We start from the raw sequence: 23,550 nt of genomic DNA on the forward strand, positions 1-23,550 counted from the left end.
CATGTTTGGCATCGACGTTCGAAGGATATAAGTCATTACAATTAATCCTGTGGGGAAACAGGAATGTCTGTACAAAATCTCATGATAATCCATCAAATTGGTTGACATTTCAGTCTAAAAAAATCAAGAAACAGACAGACTGACATCGCCATCCCTAAAGCAATACTGCTAGCATGGCTAAAAATACACTAGTATGGAGAAAGTAATCTGACATTTATGCCAAATAATTACAGCCATAAACTTTCACCTCAGTGGGACTTGTTTTTCACTGAAGAGCTGTTACTGCAGCGCTTCATTCAGATTTCTATGGCGACCCTTTCTGTGTCCTGAATGCCTCTTCAATTCAGCTGCATGAGACAGAATCACTGTCATCTCTGAATGAGCGATGAGCTACTTCAGCCTCGGAGTCTCCACATTGTTTTGCAAAGAAATAAATCATAAGTCGGCATCATACTAATGGCTCTTAGATCAAAGTGTTAAAAAGCTGCCACTCTCGCTAAGAGAGATGCCACCTGACAAAACGAAGCCATTTTTTATCTCAGCAGTCTCCCGGATGATTCAATCAGTGGGCAAAGTGAACCTTTCGTCTCTCAGTGTGCGTGAATCATATAAATAGACTGAGTGAAGCAAAGATGGGATGGTGGGCAGAGAAATAAGGCTAGAGGTTAATGTCTTTCTGCCACATAATGTGTTTTTACTTCTCAAAGCAGAATGAAAACTTTTACACTTCCTCGATTGGCATTTTTTTTTTTTTTTTTTTTACTAATGGTACTGCTTTTGAAATATTTCTGTATTTTCTCATTTGCAACTATCAAAGCAGTTTCTGTTTTCATTGTTCAAAATCACTGCATCATATAGCTGGATATAGAGCATTATCTGATTCAAACGCAACCAGGAGTCAGATAGTTATATACAGTGAGGTATGGTGTGCCCCTTATAAAATGAATAAATAAAACTACATTACCCTGTCTGATATGTGCAATTATGCTGGCGAGATTTCGTTAGGTAAAAGAGGAATCAGAGCTGTTTATGTAGCTGGGGAAATTATCTTTTGATGGTAATATCTGATGTTGATCAGCCCCTTGTAATTTCCAGCTAATTTCATTCTTCTTCAATCTGTCCTCATTAACTCGCATTTCACTGTCCCACATCACCTAACCCCAGCTGTATGTAGATCGATGGGCAAAGTTTTTGCTAGAACAGGTCAAGTGGGGTTGAGGATGGCTCCACCAAGGCAAACATGTATGGTAGATGATCCCGTTGTTTTAGAGAAGAATATTAACATGACCCTCATAGAAATGGCCTCAGGGCATGGGTAATCTAATTTAGCTTGAGTGATGTTGCCTGTCATTAGCAGACGAATAGAGGCGGGTCTCTCTGAAGGCTGTGCAATCTATTCTGCTGTGGGTAAAATTAGCCACCAATTAAGGTTGTTTTTCATCCTGGAATAAAAATTCTAACAGGGAAGCTGCCAGCTGTAATTGAAGTTAATCACTGCTGAGTTCAGACGTGTCAATCCTGATTTCAGCAGAAGTGATTTTTTATGTTTCTGTCATTGCACTAACAGTTACGGTATGGAAAGCTTGCCAGTGATATTTCTGGTAATGTTGATAACAATCCAGTGAGTGGCACTCATGCCTTCTCGCCAGGTGTTGTCATCTGTCTCCAGCGTTTCGCCTCCTTGTTCTGTTGACATGAGGTGATCCCTCTGATCGTATCACAGATGACGTGTCACCACTGTCGTCCACACTGCTGGCTGTTGCTTGGAGACTTTGCAGCTGTGCAGCGTTTGGTCTCTCCACAGTCTCCAGGGGGGCTGTGAGCAAATGAAGCAGGTCGGAGGGTCACGCAGTAAGACAGGCTGCGCCAAAAGTATTATTACACACTTAGAGACAGGCGGTTGCTCTCACAGCCCCGGCAAGGGACTCGTCCTCTGGGAGAAAAAAAGCTGTTTCACTGCAAATGCATCCAGGTGCAGCGTGATAATGAACACAACTGTCTCTCATCTCCTCTCAACCCCCACTGTGGGGTTTCTGTTGTTTAAGCTAGTGAGTGAGATGATTTATCTCTGATGATCAATTTCCTGGGTCAGTTAGCTACTGATGGTGTTTGAAGAAAGCACTTTGGTTCTCTCACATTACATTCATTTTCTACGAAGTGTGAGACATCAGCACCACCTCCCCTCCCCCCAACCATCCCCCACAATACTACACTATTACACGAACACACACAAAAACAAGTCCCAGCATTGTATCCTGCATTCTCTTGAAAGTCTTTCCCTTCACCTTTTGCTTTAAATGTGTTAAAAAGCCACAGCTGTGTGAGCCTTGTCAGGGCTGAAAATGGGCCAGAGTCCTGTCTAAAGTGGGGCACAGTGGTTTATAAAAAGCATGTCCATTTACTCAAGTATTTCATAGGGAAAAGGCTGATTATGCCTCTGAGATGTATCAGGTTTATATAGTTTTTCCCACTGTGTGATATATCATTTTTTAGCAAAACCATCAAAGGCATCTGGATGCAGGATCAGATTCTTATTATCTCAGTGTATATTTAGTCCTAAAAAAAATCATATATGGCAACCACTTGTAGGATTTTGGCAGCAAAGCGTTCTCTACATGCTCCTGTAAGATCATACATATTCAGGAACACTTAGAAAGCTGATTTATTCAACAGAAGCATGAATAAAGTTCTAAAAACCTTTTCTTTGCTGCCAAGATAATCATATTTAAAAATGTATAACTGGCTAAACCTCAGGTTTTAGAGATCCTAAGTCAATGCCCTTTTTCTGTCTTTCCAAATCTAGATCAGCTGCTGGTATCAGGCTGGACCCTTGTCTCAAACCTTGACTGCTGATTGGCTGAGTATGTAGATCAGCTCATTCAGATGACAACTAATAAAGGAAATCTCCCCCCAGGAGTCCCCTGGCACATGGCGCCTGAGACAACTGAGCTGGAAACGGATCAGACTGATTAAGAATATGAGAGAGATGTGAGAGTGAATGTTCTAGACAAATGATGGCTTGATAAAATCAGTATTTGGAATGGCACTGAAATATTGAACAGGACTGGCAAAAAACTTGCCAGAAGTTTTGATCACAATGTCTTTGATGTTGTAGTTAGAAACACAGAACTGGATCACTCACAATCAAATACACTGTGTTAACTTTAAATGAAATTGTCTGATCATGACCCGGCATCAGAATGATCAAGTAATAGGTGTGATAGGTGTGAGCACTTCCCCGTACATCTTCATCTCGAAGCTGAATGGCCTAAGCACACCAGCGGTGACTGGGGAGGGAGAGGAAGAGAGGAGAGAGGTAGAAACTAGGGCACTGCTATCTGGCCCCCTTTTACCAACCACCAGGCACACAGCAGAGAAAGAGAAAGAAAGAGCCGTGGACAGGAGAACAGGAGAGAGGAGAGGACATCAGAAGTGTAGTGAAGCTGTAGTCACAGCAGGGGAACCTCTGGAGTCAACATCTGGCCTCAAGGACCTGAAGAAAATCAAGACAAAGACAGCCTTGACACTCTCACGCAGGCTTTACAATCACACACACTAACATTTCACTTACTCGTGTCACACGCACGCGCAAAAACACAGGCACGCGCACATACACACATACACACACACACACACACACACACACATATCCACAACTGTGCACACACACACACTGACACACACACACATAGAGACATCGGACAGCAACATGTTTGAGGAGCAGGCGACCAAGGTCAAGATCACGTCGGTGGTGATTGTGGTGGGCATGTCGTCGATGCTGGCGGCGGTGGTGACTGACCACTGGGCCGTGCTCAGCCCACGGGTGGAGAAGCTCAACGCCACCTGCGAGGCAGCCCACTTTGGCCTCTGGAGGCTGTGCAAGAAGAGCATCTTCATTGTGGAGGAGGACCCCCAGGGCAAAGGTTGTGGCCCCATCAGCTTACCCGGAGGTATGGAGCCTGGTAAAATGTGTGGGCTAAAAATTTCTAAATTTCAAAAAATTTGTTATTAACGTGAATGTGTTGTGTAGTGACTGAAAGCTCATCTGGCTTCAAATAATCCTGGATTTAAAAGTGTGTCTTCTGTCGGTGGAAAGTGGACTGGAACCTGCAGACTTAAGAGCTGAGCATGGTGGTCTGTGCGATCACCCCTCTACTCACTCATATCCCAGTTACGATTAAGCCTTAACTTTGACATATGTGAGTTTCATCTCTACACTTTTCCTTGTATATGCCAGCACATACGTTGGCATGCGCATTTTTGCACACACACACACACACACACAGAAAGACAAACTTGTGTTTGGACTAAATGTCTAACAGTTCAGTATCCAGCCTCTTGCACAGAAGACGTCTCTGAACATACTGACAATTAAGCACACTCAATGAGCTGAAGTCAAGTGCATAATGGACGAGTATCGCAGCTATACTTCACATTTAATGTGACAAAAACATGAATCTGATCTGTCTCGGCTGATGGTCTCTCAATGCAAGATGAGAACTTCTTTCATTTTTCTGGTACATTTTTTGGGAGGGTAACCTCTAAATCACAACAGGAAAAGTTACATAATTTGTCAGCCTGCTGTTTGACTCTTTCTGTGCTAAAATGTAAGCTCACAAGATGCTATTTAACGTCTCCGTCTCAGGTTCAGTCTGACTGACAGTGTCAAAGCAGATCTGAGGTTGGCTTTGATCAACACAAGACTGACAAGAGAGCAGTTTTTTTTTTTTTTTTTAAAGAAGTCACTTAATTCAAGCATTATGTTCTGATACCACTGATAACGCTTGGCTTGAAGTGTTTAAACACACCATTTCGTGGTCAAACTCTGACTTAATTACAAGCTATAAAAAAGACAAAAAACTGAAAGGCAGGACAGGCAGCATGCGTTTTCAAAAAGTTCAAAGATAATCTGCAAAAACAAGTCGGCTTTGGAAGTTCTTTCCCTTCCTTGTGTAAGATTGCGTACAGTGAGCGATTAGAAAAAACAACTCAAAAGCATTCTGTCAATGCATTTAAAAGTCCACTTTTCCAAAATAGTCTTGTAACTTTAATTGCAAGCGCTGCTTAAAGAGAGCCAGCCCTGGGGTACACAGTGTCTCACTGGCCTCAGGCTGTGTGCGCGTGCCTTGCAGCCTAACAGAAAGATTTACCTCTGACTCTATCATTGACTTAGCCTCCGGCTCCAGCACCTCAGGATCAGTACAGGTCTTAATGAAGTGTGGCTTTCCACTCCAGCTCATGAATTAGAGTACACCAGGGAGACTCAGGAGGGATGAGGAGGATTGGGGGAAGAAAGAGGTCTGCGTAGGTGGATAGAGGCAGGGATGCCTCTGTTTATGGGGAAACGAGGGGCGCTTTTACAGTTACCAAAAGGGAGGGGGCTTTCAGTGAAGAGAGGAGTTACTGTACTACATTTTATACATCGCATGTTGAGAAACCAGAGAAAGAGGGCTAGTAGAAGGAGGAAGACAGACAAGAGGTATGACAGCTGCCTGACATATACATGTGAAAAGTGCGGGGATATCGAGGACCTCCTGAACACATACTTGGTGTAAAACAGAGACAATCACTTCATTCCAGTAGTTGGAGATTTTTGTTCCTCATGGACAAGCCAATCACTTGTGGAATGAAAGAGAATATTGTCGCTGACGGATTTACAACTACAGTATGATGAATGATCCAGTTACAGCCCTCACAATCTGACAGCAGCAGTAAAACAGCGTCCGAATATCTGTGCAGAATCCCAACTGCTTGGCAGACGGACTGACTGACAAATCCATCTGACAAACTAGATTTGTCGGCAGCTCGCCTTTCAGTGCAGCGAGTTCGGCTTAGTGCGAAGGGCTCCACCCTCTGTAACTCTGCTCCTGCCTGTGACACTGTGAGGCAAGAAATATCAGCTGTTTTGTTAGAGAGTCCTGTGGCTACATTCCCACAACCACATGATGTTTCTACATTTAGATTATGAGAGAAAATGAGTCACTTCTAATAGGTCTAGGGATTTGGCATGTGGCTGTTTGCTCCCACGCCAGGCCTAATAGTTTTGGTTATACAAGCCCATCATTCCCCATTTGTGGCCCTGGTGTCATCAGAGATAGATGTATGGGTGCAGTGGCGTGTCCCTGGCCCCAGAGTGGTTCGCAACTCCTCTGTCCTGTCTGTGATTTAAAATGCTGGTTGGTCAGTGTCTATTCTGCTTTCTGAAAGTGAGTTTCACTGACTGTCCTCACCAGGTGAAGCCAATGCCTGTGGGGAAAAAGGCTAAATGCAAACTTAGCAGTTTGGTGATTGTCATGCAGTGGCTAAGAAAAGGCGTCGAAGGGGTTTTTCTCTTAATAATGGGTGCTTTCTCTGCTGACACCCCACTGGTCAATTTCCCAGGTTGGTGTAGATTGACAACACAGAGGACAGGAGAGAAAAATGGCCACTCTCTGACCTCAGTCCTCAGTTTGCTTCTTCCTTGATAGAAGGCTATCAGGACTGGCAGCTTGGCTGATTACTGAAGGCTTGGCTAGACTGCATGCTTTGGGTGAAATTCTACCCGTATAATAGTGTTTCACATGTGATAAGTTCTCATGTGCTTTTTGCCAGGGAGCCAGTGTTTGCACTTAACAAGCCAGCCAACCTCAGACAACAAAATAAACACTTTGTGACAGGGTCTGCACCATGAGGTCTTTTTAAAATTTATTTTTCAATATTCAACCCATAATGCAATGCTGTTGAACAGTTCTGAACAAATACTGAGATCATTTTTGTTCAATTAGCAACAAGACCACTGTGCAAAATACACATCTACTCTCACTGGTACATTGTAGGATGCATAACAGAGAGGCAGACAGAGCTCTAATACACGGGTCTATGTAAGTAACTGGCCGCTGAGTTTAGAGCCTAATGGATTGGGTGACTGGATAAAATGGCCACACCAGCGTTACTTTACCTGCTTCTCAGTCTCATTTGTGTTGTAGGTCGAGAGGTGAACACACAGTGGTGTAAAAAAAAAAAAAAAAAGACCCACAGTTGATCGAGAGTGCACTATAACAGATTACATCCCTGATGAGCAGTATACCAAGGCAGGCAGTGGTGATTGGACTTAATAACATGCACTTGCATTTTCCCAAAGAGAGGGGGGGTTAGTCGTCAAGAGGCGCGTACACAGACATGTTTTCATATAGTAACAATTACACTGCCTTTGTGGAGGGATTGCATAACAATGGCAGCAAAGCTGTGAACCCAAATGACTTTTGAAATTAGCTTCCCACAAATGACGCATGACAGCTTGAGTGCCGTAAAAACCAAACAAATGCTTTATGGATCGCATCATGCTGCTCAGCTGGGAAATAAAGAGCATAAATGTTTCTTTTGTGTGCATGTGTGTGTTCCTACACATATGTGTGCAAAGAAACAAGGAGTTTATTATCAGAGATGATTTAGAGTATCCAAGAGGTCAAGCCTCACATTTTCCAGTTCACTTACACCTTCAAAAAATCCTCTTCCTGTGCTTCATTGAGTGAGACAATTCTTGGCTGATGCCCCAAATTCATACCGTCAAAACTGCCGATGTCACCTTGAACTACCCCCCCACCCCCACCCCCCCCCCCCACCCCCTTTTTTTTTTTTTTTTTTTATGCTGCTCAGTCTCTTTTCTCTCTAGTCTGCCACGTTCCTGCTTCGAGTGCAGAGCCAAAACTGTGGGGGTGTGGTGCTGATTTGGCATTCAGAAAACAAGTTAAAGGTTCAAAATTTGACTGACTCACTCCCCATTATGTAAACGCATAAAAGGAAATACAGAGATGCCATCAATTACATAATGTGATGCTAAGATGCGGTTTGTGGCGAACGTGATGATGACAGTTCGACTTTAGTGGTTTGAATTTCATGATAAAGCTCAGGCCTCACGCATGAATGTACAGGATCGTGAGGGGCCGTGAGGGCTGTCCTGGGCTGTTGTGTCCCAATTATGAAAGTTCCTTGTGGAATAGCCATTCAAATACCACCACCCGTCCCATTCACATTGACCCAGAATTAGTCGGTCATTCCGCCTGGCTAGAAAAAGAACAACCCCCCCTTTCATCACCTAAAAAACCCATCTACTGTGAAAGTAATCTTTCAGGACAAATGTGTAAGTCCTCTGCACAGTTGTAATTATATGTAAAAACATGGAAATATCATGTATCCTCAAAACTTAATTGGAAAATGGGTGGAAGGAGCAGAGAAACCGACTGAGGAAAAGGGAAACAATAAGAACACCAAACCAAAAGACAATGAAAGAAAAAGTTGAAGTGACAGGTATCATGACAGGTGGAAAGGGGAGATTGGAGACGGAGAAGAAGGGTAAAGGAGAAGCTGCATATCAAAGAGAGGAGGAGGTAGCAAAGTGTAATGGAAGAGGTGAACCTAAAATGACAGGCGATACCTCGTTCTAATCACTCTCCCCCCCGGAACTAAATCTCGCCATTAGCCAGACTGCAAGGTCAATGATACGCACCCAGATGTTCTCCTCCACACTGAATGTTCACATCAAGACTTATGATACACACTAGATTTGTTTTTAACCTTTTTTCGGGCACAGTTTTCAACATTCATGACAAAATGTAAGTGTTTACATAATAACAGTATGGTCTGTTTTTATGCCACATTATTCCTCGACCACAAAAGTTTTCTAATTTTTTGGCAGTGACAAAAAAGTAGCAAATCACACCTATGCAAGTGCTCTTCTTGTTGTCTGCAGCTTTTTTCTGTGGGCATTTTTTAAAAGTGGCTAAAACACGTTTTAGCGACTGGACCCATTACAGTAGCGGTGGTCCCAGCTGCTTCTCTGGCAGAGCGCTGTACTGTAAGTAATACACTATGTATAACTATCTCACACAACCTCAAATAACCCTAACTATCATTTCGAGGCGGGAGGAAACACAGTCAGTGGACAGAGAGCTATTTACAATTGTTAGAAAATGTTAAAAAGCTCTTTGAGGAATCTGGCAGGAATAAAATCTTAAGTACTTGATGAAGGCTTTAATTTGGTCATTGTGTCATTTAATGTGCTTAATGAATGAGGCTTAAAGTTCAATTCAATGGTTAAAATTCAGTGGTTTTAAAAATAATTCTGGGGTTTGTTGCAATGACCTGGCTTCTTTTACTGATTTGTGATTGGCAAATATTAGTTATTCATAGTTTGATAACCCCCCCCCCCCCCCCCCCCCCCCCCCCCCAAACAAAAAACAAAACAAAAAAAAAAACACCAGAGGGTATTTTTTTTCCCATTTCTGCTCTGCTTGTCTGTATTTTCTCTTTATTTTCCTGGTGTTGGTAGGTTGTGAGTTAATTTGACTTCCTGGATTTTTACAGGTCCTATAGAGTCAAGTACAGCTTCACATGTATGGTTTAAGTTGTTTAGCAATTCTTCTGTAGGTTTGAATTTTGCTTATTGCTGAAGATGCAGTGGTGAAAGCCTTATGAAATCTATCAGCAGTGCATTGAGGTCATGCTAAGAGACGTGACTAGCCACTGTCGGAGCAGAGGGTGGAAGGTGGGACTTCAAAATAAAAGCTTTATTTGTGAGATTTTCGGGTCTCTAGATTAAAACACAAAGTAGTGAGGCCTTGTCATTTATGATAAAACCAAGTGATTCAAATGAGAAGTTTTCAAGTGAGTGCAAGGAACATTGTAAATTTTCCTTGTGAAACACAGCAAGACCACCTCCACGACCTCCTGACTGCTAAAACTAATTAAAACCAGCAAGATCTGGCGGATCTAAGTGCTTAGATACTGAGGGTAAAATATCATTAGCTAACTATATTATCATGTGGGGTTACAGGTCACATATGAAAAATACCTGTTCAGGCCTGGAGCATCGGTTGCGTGGGAGCTAAGGTGTTAATATATAAGAATTTAGTGCATTGTCAGCTGTGTCTTTCTCTTTGTTTGGTTTGCGGAAGATCACACACAGGAAACTCAAGCCAAAGTGGTGTTGGATAGCATTATATTACACAAATCCCTTTCTCTCGTAAAAGTGACAGGTGACATTTAAACACGGTTGTCAGCTCAAAATGCTGCTTTTGTTTACCTCTGTGTGAAATGGAAGATCTGTTGTTTCAAAATTTACGGGACATTTTGAGTGGCAAATCTGGCACCGTTATGACTGCAAACTGCTTTATCTGCCAGAAGGGATAGCTTGACAGGCAGAGCAACAGTAACTAAGGGGGTGGGGCTCAGTGAAAAGTCAATTAATTATTACCTTCAAAGAAAATCTCATTTTCTTTGACTGCTCTCGACACTATCCTTAATTCACAATCCACAGATAAATAGTGGCTCTGTCTTTTGAAGCTTCCTTAGTGATAATCAAAGGTCTTTCTGTCTTGTCTTTGTGTGGTGAGCAGATAATAGTCTTCAAAAGAGTAAATCTTATAGCTACACAGTGCCTTCTACACTCAACACCTATAATCACAAAATGAAAACAGAATCTTAGAATTTCTTTGCAAATTTACTAAAAAGGAAAAACTGAAATATCACAGTGACACAATTATTCAGGCCCTTTGTTGTGGCATTTAAACTTTAGCTCAGGTGCCTCCGATTTCTCTTGATCATCTCTGAGATGTTTCTACACCTTGACTGTCCAACTGTGGTAAATTCAGTTGGACATGATATGGAAAGGCACAGACCTCTCTATATAAGATCAATGCATATCAGAAAAAAAACAACAAATCATGAGGTGGAAGGAACTGTCTGCAGAACTCAGAGACAGGACTGTGTCGGGGCACAGATCTGGAGAAGGCTACGAAAAAAAAAATTCTACTGCATTGAAGGAAGAGCACAGTGGCTTCCATAATTCTTAAAGCTGTCACCTGGTCAAACGCAATCAGGGACAACAGCCTAGGTAAGCGAAATGACCAAGAACCCGATGGTCACTCTGGATCCTGTGATGGGAGAAACTCCACCGATCTAGGTTCTATGGCAGAGTGACCTGACGGAAGACTCTCCTCAGTGAAAGCCACACAAAAGCCACTTGGGATTTGAAAAAAAAAAGCACCTAAAGGACTCTCAGACTATGAGAAGAAAAATTCTCTTGTCTGATGAAAGGAGACTGAACTGTTTGGCCTCAATTCTCAGCGTCATGTCTGGGGGAAAGCAGGCAGTGCTCATCACCTGCCCAATACCATTTTTAATGGTGAGGCATGATGGTGGCAGCATCATGCTGTCGGGGTGTTTTTCAGTAGCAGGGACAGGGAGACTGGTCAGGGTTGATAGAGCAAAGTACCGAGATATATTTAATGAAAACCAGGACCTCAGACTTGGCCAAAGGTTCCCCTTCCAACAGGGCAATGACCCGATGCTCAAAGACAAGACAACACTGGAATAACTTCGGGACAACTTACTTGAACCCAATCAAACATCTCCGGAGAGACCTGAAAGTGGCTGTTTACTGACGGTCCCCATCCAACCTGACAGAGCTTGAGAGGATCTGCAGAGAGGAATGGCAGAAAATCCTCAAATCCAGGAGTAAAGAGCTTGTTCTGTCATAACCAAAAAGGTTGTAATCGCTGCCAAAGGCTCTTCAACCAAGTACTGACTAAAGGGTCTGATACTATCAAGTCAATGTGATATTTCAGTTTTTCCTTTTCAATAAATTTGCAAACATTTCTTAAATCCTGTTCTCGCTTGTCATTATGGGTTACTGAATGTAAATTAATGATGGAATAATTAAATTCATTTTGACATAAGGATGCAAGATAACAAAATGTGAAAAAAAAGGGAATGGTTCTGCTCACTGCATTAGATTAGCTTAGCCTCAGAGGTTAAGGCACCTAATGAGACAAGGCTGATGGAAAAAGTATATTTGCAGATCTAAGCCGCACTGTGACCCCCACCCCCAGTTCCCCCCAGTGCCAGCCTGTCCGTCCCCTCAAACACACACACCCAAGGTTGTATGCCATTACACACATAAACACACATGCACACACACACACACACACACTCCCCTTCATATGCCTTTACATGGGTAAATAGATAGGACTAGCCAAGACCTGCAGCAGCCTGTTGCTAGGTTACCTCTTTAGTGATTCTTTCTCATCCTGGGTAACAAACAGCTCGTCTGTTGCCTGGTACACGCATACACACACACACACACACATAGCGTATGCACACACGCACGCAGACACGCAGGCACAACACACAAACATTGTCCTTCTCTGTGTGAACAGAGAGAGCACCTGTTTGCTTTATGGGTTTAATCTCAGCAAGAAAGGATGGTGAGTGGAAGAAAGAGGGGACACTCACTTTATGTCCTCTCTACCCCTCCCTCTCAGCCGACCTGCCCTTAGAGACAAATAGATAGATGGATGTGTGGGAAATGACTGCACCCAGGAATCGTTTTTTTGTATGAGGCTATATTGAAGATTGTGGTCAAAGGACTAGAGTTTGTGCCAGCAAAGTATAGAAATTTATCATTCCTGTGTAGAAATTGGAGTGAACTTGTTTATGAGAAGTGAACACAGCCAACATAACAGCAAAAGATATTTTATTTTAGGATGATAGCAAGTTACAGAATACTGCTGTGAATGTGCATCTGATCAAACTGCCCAAGATGAACTGTAGTAGTTATGCATGCTAATTCTTCACCAATTTATGCTTGGATAAAACACAACGCATACCTAATTCTTCATTTACTGGGCATAGCGGGTACAAAGAATGTCTTTGTGGCACAAGTTCAAGCTGCTGGGTTTGCATGTATCCACCCTGGTTAGGCGTTCATGATCAATCGGTAGAATTGTAGTTTCCAGTTGCAATTTGATTTAAAGGAAGAGAAACAACTGTTTGAAAAACATGATGTTGTTGGTATCCAGAACAATATCTATTTACAAAATTGTGAGGATATAAATGAGTAATTAGTTTTTGTCAGAGAGGTTGGGGTTTCTAGACATGTAAGACATGAAACCACTGAGTTTTCTAGCTGAAAATTAAGTAACTGGGTTCGTAGCATCACACCAAACCAGAATTCCTCAGTACAAAGAATGATAAAGAATATTTACTTTTCATAGCTGTTTGTCTCATTAATGTATTTGTTTACATTTACATTGGTATTATAGACACCACCTGAGGTATATGGTCTCTCACTCTCCTCTTGCATCTCCTTCTCTATATCTCTGTATCTATCCCTCTTTCTTATCCTCCTGTCTCTCGCACTGTCTTACTCTGCAGCAAAAAACTGCTCCTACTTCAAACACTTTACATCAGGGGAAGAAGCTGAAGTTTTTGAAGTTAAGACCCAGAAAGGTGAGTTCCCTCTCACTGCTACCCAGACTACATGTTACATATCCTGTTTCTTTTTTTCTGTGAAGAGAAAAAATATAAAAGGAATCATTTCTAGTAAAGTAAAAGGAAAGGAGGTGTGCAGTAAATCATATTGGATATATCATATTATATTGGATCATGGATATAAGCTCCAACATATCACATACCCACATTACACAATGCACAGAATGTGAGGAAATGCACGCGTGTCAGCAATATACAAACACTGTAACTTCCTGTAACAGTTCCTTTCTTACGCAACTAATTTGCAGTAGGAAAGTACATGTAGGAAAAGTTAATGCTGCCTGGAATACTTGTTGTTTTTCATTTTCAGTGCAGACCATCCCACATATCAGATAAGAAAACAATCTGTTATAGTATCCTCTGATTTGTATCCTCTCATCTTCCCTGCTTTAGGAAGATTGTTATTTTCAAAGCAGATGTATTTCCAGGAAATAGCACTTTTATTCCTATGTGTGTGTCTGACGCACACAGAAGAACATGCAAGGAACACACAGCCGCATACCCACAGAGGCATGCAATCATAGATCATACTAGATCAGTTGCAGTAGATGTACAGTACACAACTTTGTCTTGGTGAAATCAGTGAAGACACACACTGAAAACTGTAAATCTGCAGGGTTTCATATGTGGGACGGTACACCTTTATGTATACTGTATTTACTATATATTTACATATATACGTAAGGCGAAAGATAAGGTGTTAAAGGGGGATACAGCTTCAGAGAGAAGTGCGGCGACAGACGTGATGTATTGCAATACACCAAATAAAATTCAAGAAATAAATAATCAAAGCTGCAAATCTGTTGATGTAACATAACAGAGAGCAAAAATAAACAAGGTTCAGCCCAAACATGCACACATAAAATGCATAAATAAACACACACATACACGCTTTCACACACATGCACATACCCAAACAGAGGAACAGTCCTCAACTAGACACAGAATGAGCCTGACCTACACTGGAGAGGCTGAGTTGAAGGTTATTTTACACATTAGTGTTATTCCACAGTTATGGTGCTGGAATGGAGTAGGCTGCTCCAAGGATCATTTCTATCACAGTTGGAGTGTTACAGAGAAGGAAAGACTAGATTATCTTTATCTGACAAACAGACAAGAGGGGATGCAGGCAGGAAGAGGGAGGGACGTTCTCATCATCTTGTTTTAAGCCTGCAGCATCTTATCTGTCATGCAAACGGCATTATTGCCAGTTTGGATAAATGACTGTTGTTTTTCAAGTGAGGCTAATTTAAAGGCTAATTATCTGTGTCATAACTCGCCTGAGTGCAATATTGAAACAATTATTATGTAAACGATACTGCAACCTCCCCTTCTGTTCCTACCCACTCCCTCCAATTTTAATCGCTACCACTGTGCTGTCTCTGCTCCTTCCATCCCTTTTCTTCTCTTTCTCACACACTCTTGCCTCCTCACAGTTTTTTCCTTTATCCTCTTTCCACAGAGTACAACATCTCAGCAGCAGCCATCGCCATATTCAGTCTGTTCTTCATGATCCTGGGCACTCTCTGTGTCACCTTCTCTTTTGGGAAGGGGCGGGACTACCTGCTGCGGCCTGCAGGAATGTTCTTTGCCTTTGCAGGTCAGAAATGGCAGATGATGCGAATCACATATCGACCTTTGTCTAGAGCTGTTGTCTTTTGGTTACAGCTTAACTTGAAATGAAGCGTGTCAGTGTCATTTTCATGCACACCTTTTCTTGTGGAGATGAATATTACCGACTGCTGATTTAAAAGAGATGTCAAAGCTCATTTTTCGCTGACGATTATTTTGAAGGTGGTAAGTGCTGACAGAGTTGTTGCAGCTCTGGGACAACATTTCAAAATATCTAAAAGTATGAAATTGACTGTGATAGGTGATTTCCCATCTAGAATGACATATAATGTCACAGACTGAATAAAACTGACTATCATGTAGTGCAAATGTGGAACTGCAGCAGCATTTGATTAAACAATTCAGACAACACGATTGCCATGAATGCAAGTGAAGCATCTGCTTCTTACAGCCCACTACAATCCATTCTTTCTGTTTTGGCACGCAGGCCTTTGTATCATCATATCAGTCGAGGTAATGCGCCAGTCTGTCAAACGTATGATTGACAGCGATGAAACCATCTGGATTGAATACTACTACTCCTGGTCCTTCACCTGCGCCTGTGCCTCCTTCACACTGCTCATCCTCAGTGGAGTTGCCCTGCTCCTCATCTCCATGCCCCACATGCCACGTAATCCCTGGGAGACCTGCATGGATGCTGAGCCTGACACCTTAGATTAGCCACAGGTGATGCAACAGACAACCTGGGTAAAATGAAAAAAAAAAAAAAAAAAAAAATCACACACACACACAAGTAGCCCTTTAACTACAAATCCTATTCCACATATTCATCATTTCTGCAAGCTATTTTTCAAAGCATAAAAAAGTTTTAGCCTGATTTCCCACTTACAGATGTCCATTAGTTTCAATTCATACCTGTAAAATATTAAAATCAGAGAGTCACATGTGATAACCATGGCAATGGTCACGTCAGCTAGAAGCAGGAACTACAAAACATTATGTTTAATGTCTGCTGAACAGAACCTTTAAAAAAAAAAAAAAGAAATTCACCAAATTCACATGATCTTGAAGGTCCATGGTATGTCTATTCTCTTCAGCTGCAGTGTCTTATGTTCAGGATGTTGGAGCTTTCACCAGCACCTGAACACACCAAGAGACACACACCGAGTGGGCTCTGCTTGTAACTACAAGGCAACTTAATGTCCACTGTGGTCATCACATGTTTGAAGGAAGATTACATTTTTTTTTACTAAAATTAACTGCAACCACAGGAAAACTGGAGGTGAATAAGGGATCGAGCTAGAGACTTATGGTATGCTTTGGAAAATGTTCAATTTGTAGTAAATGAGGTAAACGATGCAAACAAACCTGAATTGCCCTTTTCAGGCGAGAGTTTTAACACGTTACAATGCAAGGAATGCTACACTGTTGGACAATCACATTAAAAATTATTATGTAAAATTTTTGTATATGGTTTAGTGGCTGATCTTATGATACCTACCCTGTCCAACTGTACTCAGTGTATATCTGTCTATCTAATGAAGGCAAAATGATTTTCAGATAATGGACGAGACCTAGGAAAATGACAACATGACCACAAACTGACAAGACATGATCAAACCTTAAGACTTAATAATTCAGTTATATAGGAATAGAAGACCAGGCAAGATTTGAAAAAAGAAAAAAACATAAAACAGTGAGTCATTGCACTGCAACACATTGTTTAAAATGAAGTGTATTAGTGTAATGGGCCACTGTCACTGCAGTCTTTTCTTTTCTCCAAGGACTTTCTACAATCAATAAGTCTCATTGTCTACAGAGAGACCGCTTGCCTGATTCTCCCTTGTTGACATCAGTCATTGATTTCAGTTCAATGTTCAAGACCCCTGGTGACTTAAGTCCAGCTCTAATCCATAATATTGTCCATAGTATTTGCCAAACCTCTGGGTTGTGCTTTGAATGTTAGCAAATGTACTTTGTGCTTTTAGTAACCATAAAACAAAAAAAAAAATTAAGGCACCAGAAATATACGAAGTTTAGAAAATAACTGACTGTTCACTTAACCGCCAACCTGAACAGCAATTGTCCAGTGAAAACAAGACTCCTGCGCAGCTCAAGATTTCTCTCCATGTCAGAGCAGTGTGCATGGGGCAGTAGTTAAGTGATCATATGTATAGAAAGAGCATCCAAAGTCAAACACACAAGTACAAATGTGTAAGAATTGGATTAAACATATGATGCAAATGCTACCATGTCCGGCTAACTATTCAGTAGGCTACAGTGACAGTAACCTAACCCAGCATTACTTCCCAAGTCAGTGGCATTCTCAAGTGGGGAGGATACCAACTTTTTGCCCGGGACCTTTTAGCTTTAGCATCTGTCTTTTAGCACAATATAATGTATGTAGCCATCAAATGCACATTTAGTACCCTTTTACATCTTCTCTTTTTAAAATGAATCACCAAAATATTAAATAGTCTTCCGGTCACAGTGTTTTAAACCAACTTGTGAGATGAATGTTAGCTTAATTAGCTGCAGCGACTAAAATCAGACAGTGATACTTGTGATTGCAGCTAACATAACTGATTGTCACTGGCTAAATATGAGAAACCTGCATTTGTCTACTTTTGTCTGAAATCAAGGACCTGGACCCCAAAAAAAAACCTTTTCCAAATGTCAAATGTGGTAAATATGGGTTGACAAGCTTGACATGTGTAGAAACAGTAACTAAGGGAGGCATGGCTTGGCGAACAGTTAATTTAAATTCATAGCCACATAGAGAGCCAAAGTGAAACCAGAACTAGTCCAGCCTTGGAGCTGAGCCTTACTCAACAGTATGTCGCGTGGCTCACTTGACGTGTTTAGATAAGTATGGTAAATTTTTTGAAAGCAATTCTAGGCTTTGTTGTATATTCATGTTTTTAGTGGCCTTCAGCACACACCATTTTCCGTAAGCCTTTTTGGCCCATTTGCAGACCAAACATCACGGATTGAAAGAATTAGCGCGTTAGCTCAAACATGTCTGTATTTAACAGTGGGACAGAGAGGAGGGGACACTGTAGAAGTTTTTAGTTGCAGACATTGCAATTAGGATGTGGAAAAAATGACTTCAGAAGAGACCATTGATGAGTTTTACGGATATGGATGAAACCACCTTTTGATGAAGTTCTCATGCTGCTTCACTAAATTGAGTTATTGAAGTTACCTAATGGAGGCTAGCCTGGATGTAACATCATAACATCTGCTGTCTATGACTGTGGGTTTTGAAACATACCTTCACATAGAATATATCATAAACATCCATATAGAATTGATTTGAAATTTAGAAAAAATAGAGATTTTTGTGGCACTTATATTTTTCACTTGCAATGCTGCAGCCTATTAAATTATATTACATTTCTTTTGGGGGTATATATGCCTAAAGATAAAATATGTAGGATAAGTATGACACCGAGGACTTTTTCCATTTAATTATTGCCTATGACTGTAAAATAGTACCCTCAAGCTTGGAGATTTTTCTGTGCTATAGACAACTACATTGTTGCTGTCAGATGAAAACCTCATTGAGACAGACAGACTTTGTTCATAGTGGCGTTTTAATTATTGTCATGTTCAAATCATAGATGACCTTTTCAGTTCTAGTACAATCAATAAAAACACAAAAAATCAAATTTCACCTGACAGCAGTAATTTTTTATTTCCTGTGTGGATTTTACACAAAGGTTGTATATTGTTAATCTAACATGTTATTTTTCAGTGAGTCACTCTGGCCCCGAAGTCATTCAGCTGGTGCAGGTGCACTGAAATTAAAGTTCCTTAAATGACGCCATTTCACAGGGGAACACAAGAAGAAATGATTACATTTTGCTCTGAGGTCCGACTGAGAGGAACATTTCCATTTTTCTTACTGCAATCAAAAGCGTTACTTGGTCGTTGTACAGGTTTATATTTTAGAAAATTGAAGCTATACCTGCCTGTCTTTTTCATTTTATTGACTATTTTATATAATTTCCAGTGATCACGTGACTCCTGCCATCATGTTCAGCTGGACAGGAACCAGCTGTTTATTTAAATGAACAGCTGAAAAGAGGTGTTTAATACAATATAAACCTGCATGAGTTTCATACACAGAATGTCCACAATTTTGTGAAAAAAGGCTCACCCAGAGTTTAGTATCTCTTGTAAACAACACACCTGATTTGTATTTTATTTTAGATTTGTAAATGCTCTGGTTAAATATATGTCCATGATTGTCTTTTTTCAAAAGAACTTAAATAAAAATTGACTACTTAAAAGGTCAATAATGCTGGTGTGAATGATGGTATGACTTCTTGTACACTGTGTAAAGCAATCTTGAATTAATATGTGTTGATGCATAATCATGCTAGTTTCCCTCTGCTTGCGTTATTGTGGAAATCTTACACACACACACACAGGATAAAAACAAGTAGGGTTACTTTCTTTCTTCCATATTGTGTTTTTATATGTTTACCTACAGATAGGGAGAGTCAGTGGATGAATTTATTCAGGAAATAAAAATGGCATTTCAAGTCTTTTCTTTACCGAGCTTTCAGCTATCCTCGTGTCATTGCTCACACATTCACAAAGTCTCTTCGGTCCAGGATCCTCTCAACCAGAAAATGTGGTTGAATTGAGAGACAAATCTATTGGAAATGCTCCAGAGACCTTACACGCTGCAGGTCAGGGATTTCCAGGAGTGGATGTCATAGATGCACAAAGCTCCCTAAATCATTCATGAGACCTTTACCTTAGAGCAGTGAGAACAGTATGGGTAGAGCGCACACTAAAAAACAGCCATATGTACTCTCAGCTGCCAATGCAGGTTTTGATCCCTGGAATTCCCTCATGGCTTTGTTTTACAAAGATGACTCACTTATTTCCATACATGCAAGAAACAATGTGTTTAACATTATGTCAATTAAAATAACACACAAAAATGTTGTGTCAGCCTTATGTTCATTTCTGTAGAGTCTGGAATTCAGCTGGAATTAAATAGTTGGAAGAATAAATGGACGATGGCAGTGAATACTTCATATTAACGCTGGAGACTTGCAAATGATTTTGAATGGTAGGTATTTCAGAATTTTTACTTCTTTTATTTTTGATTTTGTTTCTACCATATAAACCACTTAAAAATAGTTTCAAAAAATGCTTAACAATATATTTTGTAGCAGTGAGGACAGACTGCATTGGGTTATTTTGGAAGATGTTTCAGATGAGATGACAATAGGTTGCACTACACAATGATATCTGCAGGGTGCCATTTGCACATCATGAAACAGGTGAAAAATTCAAACTGCATTCAACACCTATTAATAGTAGTTACAATGTAAGGATGTGTGAAACTTATTTTCTTTAACTACTCTGTGCATGTAGTTGTAGGTTATGTAATTACTTTGGTTTATCTTCTATTTATTCCCTGCAGTATCATGTATGAAATGTGTGCTGAATACTACTGGTAAAAAAAAAAATAAAAAAAAAAAGAGGAAGAAAATAATATTTTACTGTGAATGAAAATCTTATTATAAACACTCCTGGCCATGTGGCCACAGCTAGGCTTAGGCTTAGAAATGCCACTGGTTTAGCTCACCTTTGTGTCACTTTGTTGACGAGGGAAGCTGATGTTTGGAGGAGTCATCTGGTCCTTCGAGTCACTGCTCTCAATGTAAAGCTGCCAGTCCCTTTCCTGACCTCTGACTGAATGCTGTCAAAGCCGTTACTATTCTCTACACACAGCAGTACAGTACCAGCACTTTCCATTCAGCTGTGTTCCTCAGAGACTGTCTGAGCTGGCAAAAATGTTTGAAATCACAGGGTCAGATTTCTTGCAAGTCTGGTGGACCAAGAAAAAAAAAAAGGAACATGAAATGAAATTGAAATGATGGGCACAATGTGGAGCAGGAGTGAGATCAGCAGCCGAGAGACACAGAGAAACACATCACACTGTGGGAAAAAATGCACATTTGACCTCTTTAACTCTTAACACTTCTGGTGTTAGAGAGGTGCTTGTCATGTAGCTCCAGCAACTGCCACAGTGTCCAAGTCCCCTGTTTAGCATTTTGGAGGTCAGAGGGATACGACTGAGTAATGATGACATCCTGTGCCTCGCACTAATACATTCATCAGTGGAGCTCATGAATATATAAAGGCTTGCAAATCCTTATCATAAGATTTTTTTCTCCATCCAAGTCTGGCCCATATGCAGCATGATTGTCAGATGCTACTTCCCGATCTGGACCAATTCAGAAAATTTTCTGGCTGTCAATCAACACTAGAGGATAACACCTGGAGTCTACCCAGATGTGAAAGTATATGGGCCAGATTCGGGTCGTGGAACCAGGGTGTATACTGGGCCAGAAGTTTCATTTTGCCATCTGGATTTGTGTATCCTTCGGTAGTATCTTAATTTTCTTTTCTCTCTTACTTGCTGTAAATGTTAAGTTGCTGTTGCTGACATTCAAGTTGCTTTTATTTTACTGATAATATTCAGAGTATTCATACTTTGTCCTGCTCTTTCTTACCTTTGCGGTCAAAAAGGTCTTGAAGTGAATTCGATCTGAAAAGAAAAAGAGAAAGCCATGATGTTTGCCAAGATAGCGCATGTACTCTACTGAACCATACACTCCTCGACACTCCGACACCTCGGTTCGCCTGAAGCACCGCTTTCGCCAACTGTCTCTCTTTCTCCACTCCGCTTAAGTGTGACCATATTTCTCTTTCCTTCAGTCAAACCTGCCTCTCTTCTTCTCTGACACGCTGCCATCTTCTACCCTTCCTCGTCACCATGTCACTCTTTTTTTGTGTCTCTCTGTACTGCCCACACTCTACTCTCTTTACGTCATGTCCCCACTTCTCCCTCTCCCATTTATCTTCTCTTCAACCAGATTTTTTTCAGTCTTCATTTTCTGTTTCTGTTTCACCCCCCCCCACCCCTCTCTGGTGCTTTCCTCTACAGGCAGTGACAGTGAGCCATTGGTTCATCTACACCTTCTTTTTATCTGCCCCCCCCCCCCCCCCCCCTCCTATCTTTCTGCTCCAGTGCTCTCTAGAGCAGGCACTCTGCTGTCTAATGACTTGGATCGGTAGTGACTGTTGAGAGGAGATAGACCTGTAATAAGGCAATCCAACCCAGCGCAAGAGTGCAACATGCTACCAGTGTTTCATCTCTACATACTATACGCTGCATACTGCAGTCTGGAGGCCTGGAGGCAGAATGGAGGAAGAGGAGCTGACAGAACACGTATGTGATGAAATGTCGCCTGCTTTGAGAGTGCTTCACTAAATCACATACGTTTACTACTGGAAAGAAAAGAGGAGGACAAGTGAATTCAACAAAAGAAGAAGGGAGAGATTGGACAGTCATCTCCATCAATATTGCTTTAAAGTGACAGTTTGGGTTATTTGATGTGAGGTTGTTTGAGGTAGGTTTTAGACACATTTAAAAGACGCCCACCAAAACAATCCAATATCCATTTAAATGTACGCTTCATTTAGAATATTTTCAGTGCTTTATCTTACTGTCAAAACAAAGTGAAGTTTAGCTCTGGAGCTGTGGCGTAATTCAGTGTGCACAGTAGGTAAACGGCTGTGATTTCGGACGGTTACATATAGTGTCTCACTGACCCTCAATTCTACCTTCAGAAAGATGTGAGGGAGGAGGTCTGTGATGTTGTCTGATGATCGGAAACAATCCCTGTCTATATTAAAAAAAATAAAATCTATAATAAAACCTGACAATATGCAGACACACACTGCCAGTGTAAACAGGAAGCAGATTGTCTATTCTGCAGTTAAGTAGTTGCAGAAAAAAAACTATGAACGAGGAACAGCAAAGGCAGTTGTAGCCTTAAAAAGCAGAATTTAATTCCACAACAGACAACAAGGTCAGTAACAAGTTAGTCAACAAGTCATTATCCATGTGTTTTTCACCACAGGTAGTGGATAAAACAGGTAGTCGAGGGTTTTAAGACCCAATCAGAGAGTGACCGTGGGTGTATATGTCATCACTTCTGAAAGTCTCAGTTTTAGGCACTTGCAAACTCTGGAGTAGTGTGGACGCCAGATGTAAACGTAGCAAAAGAGATGCGTTTTAAAACGTACATCTCATCAAATTCTCAGCAAGGAAGCAAATAAAGTCTCAAAGTATTCCTTTAATGGCTCGTAATTACTGACATTGATTCTGATCAAGGACGAGATGTGTGCAGAATGTGAAGGTTGGCAGGTATTCAGTGACACTTCAAAGAGGTGACAATAACAATGCTCACTCTGAACCATACCGTACAATACATTTCCCCTCACCGTATCCACAGTGAAGACTGAACAAACAGCGATGGAGGGATTGGAAGTTGTGACATCAGTTGCCTTCAGAGGGTTTGAGTCGGTGTAAAATATACATTTCAAGTATAAGAGCAATTGCAGGTTCACACTAATGCTTGCTAAAACACGCAAACACTCACAAGCAAATGGAGATACACATGCAAACACACACACAAACACACACGCACACACACTTGCTGCCATGGGCAACAAGAGTAGTCAAAACTCCCACTGTTTTTGTGAATTATTAATCCAAGTCTGTTTTCACAATCAATAGGGAAGAGAGGTGGAAGAAAAGGTCAGGCAATAACACAGACACACACACACACACAC

At 41.1% G+C, this 23,550-nt stretch overlaps 1 protein-coding gene and 1 long non-coding RNA gene across 12 annotated transcripts in view; one reads left to right on the plus strand and one right to left on the minus strand.

The window, feature by feature from the left end:
• Nucleotides 1-19: 19 nt before the first annotated feature.
• The window catches only part of LOC139618152 (uncharacterized), a 36,777-nt gene continuing 13,246 nt past the window's right edge, over nucleotides 20-23,550 (minus strand). For 8 of the 11 annotated variants that reach the window (XR_011689688.1, XR_011689682.1, XR_011689683.1 and 5 more), the window contains 3 exons: nucleotides 21,423-21,457; nucleotides 20,492-20,734; nucleotides 15,478-15,623 (listed from right to left, as the gene is read on the minus strand). This is a non-coding gene — a long non-coding RNA (uncharacterized lncRNA). Of the gene's footprint in view, nucleotides 1,817-12,526; nucleotides 14,901-15,473; nucleotides 15,624-20,491; nucleotides 20,735-21,422; nucleotides 21,458-23,550 lie in introns of those variants that run through there. The other 3 variants (XR_011689685.1, XR_011689686.1, XR_011689692.1) reach the window with 3 other exon arrangements.
• Nucleotides 3,302-15,924, plus strand: cacng1b (calcium channel, voltage-dependent, gamma subunit 1b). Its single transcript, XM_071473826.1, has 4 exons — nucleotides 3,302-3,950; nucleotides 13,192-13,266; nucleotides 14,771-14,908; nucleotides 15,368-15,924. Exons 1-4 carry the CDS (start codon nucleotides 3,710-3,712, stop codon nucleotides 15,598-15,600), a joined length of 687 nt encoding a protein of 228 aa, XP_071329927.1. The 5' UTR covers nucleotides 3,302-3,709; the 3' UTR covers nucleotides 15,601-15,924.

Source organism: Trachinotus anak, unplaced genomic scaffold (assembly GCF_046630095.1).
Source record: "Trachinotus anak isolate AG129_WGS33_773 ecotype Australia unplaced genomic scaffold, CSIRO_AGI_Tana_v1 ptg000003l, whole genome shotgun sequence".
Lineage (NCBI taxonomy): Eukaryota > Metazoa > Chordata > Actinopteri > Carangiformes > Carangidae > Trachinotus > Trachinotus anak.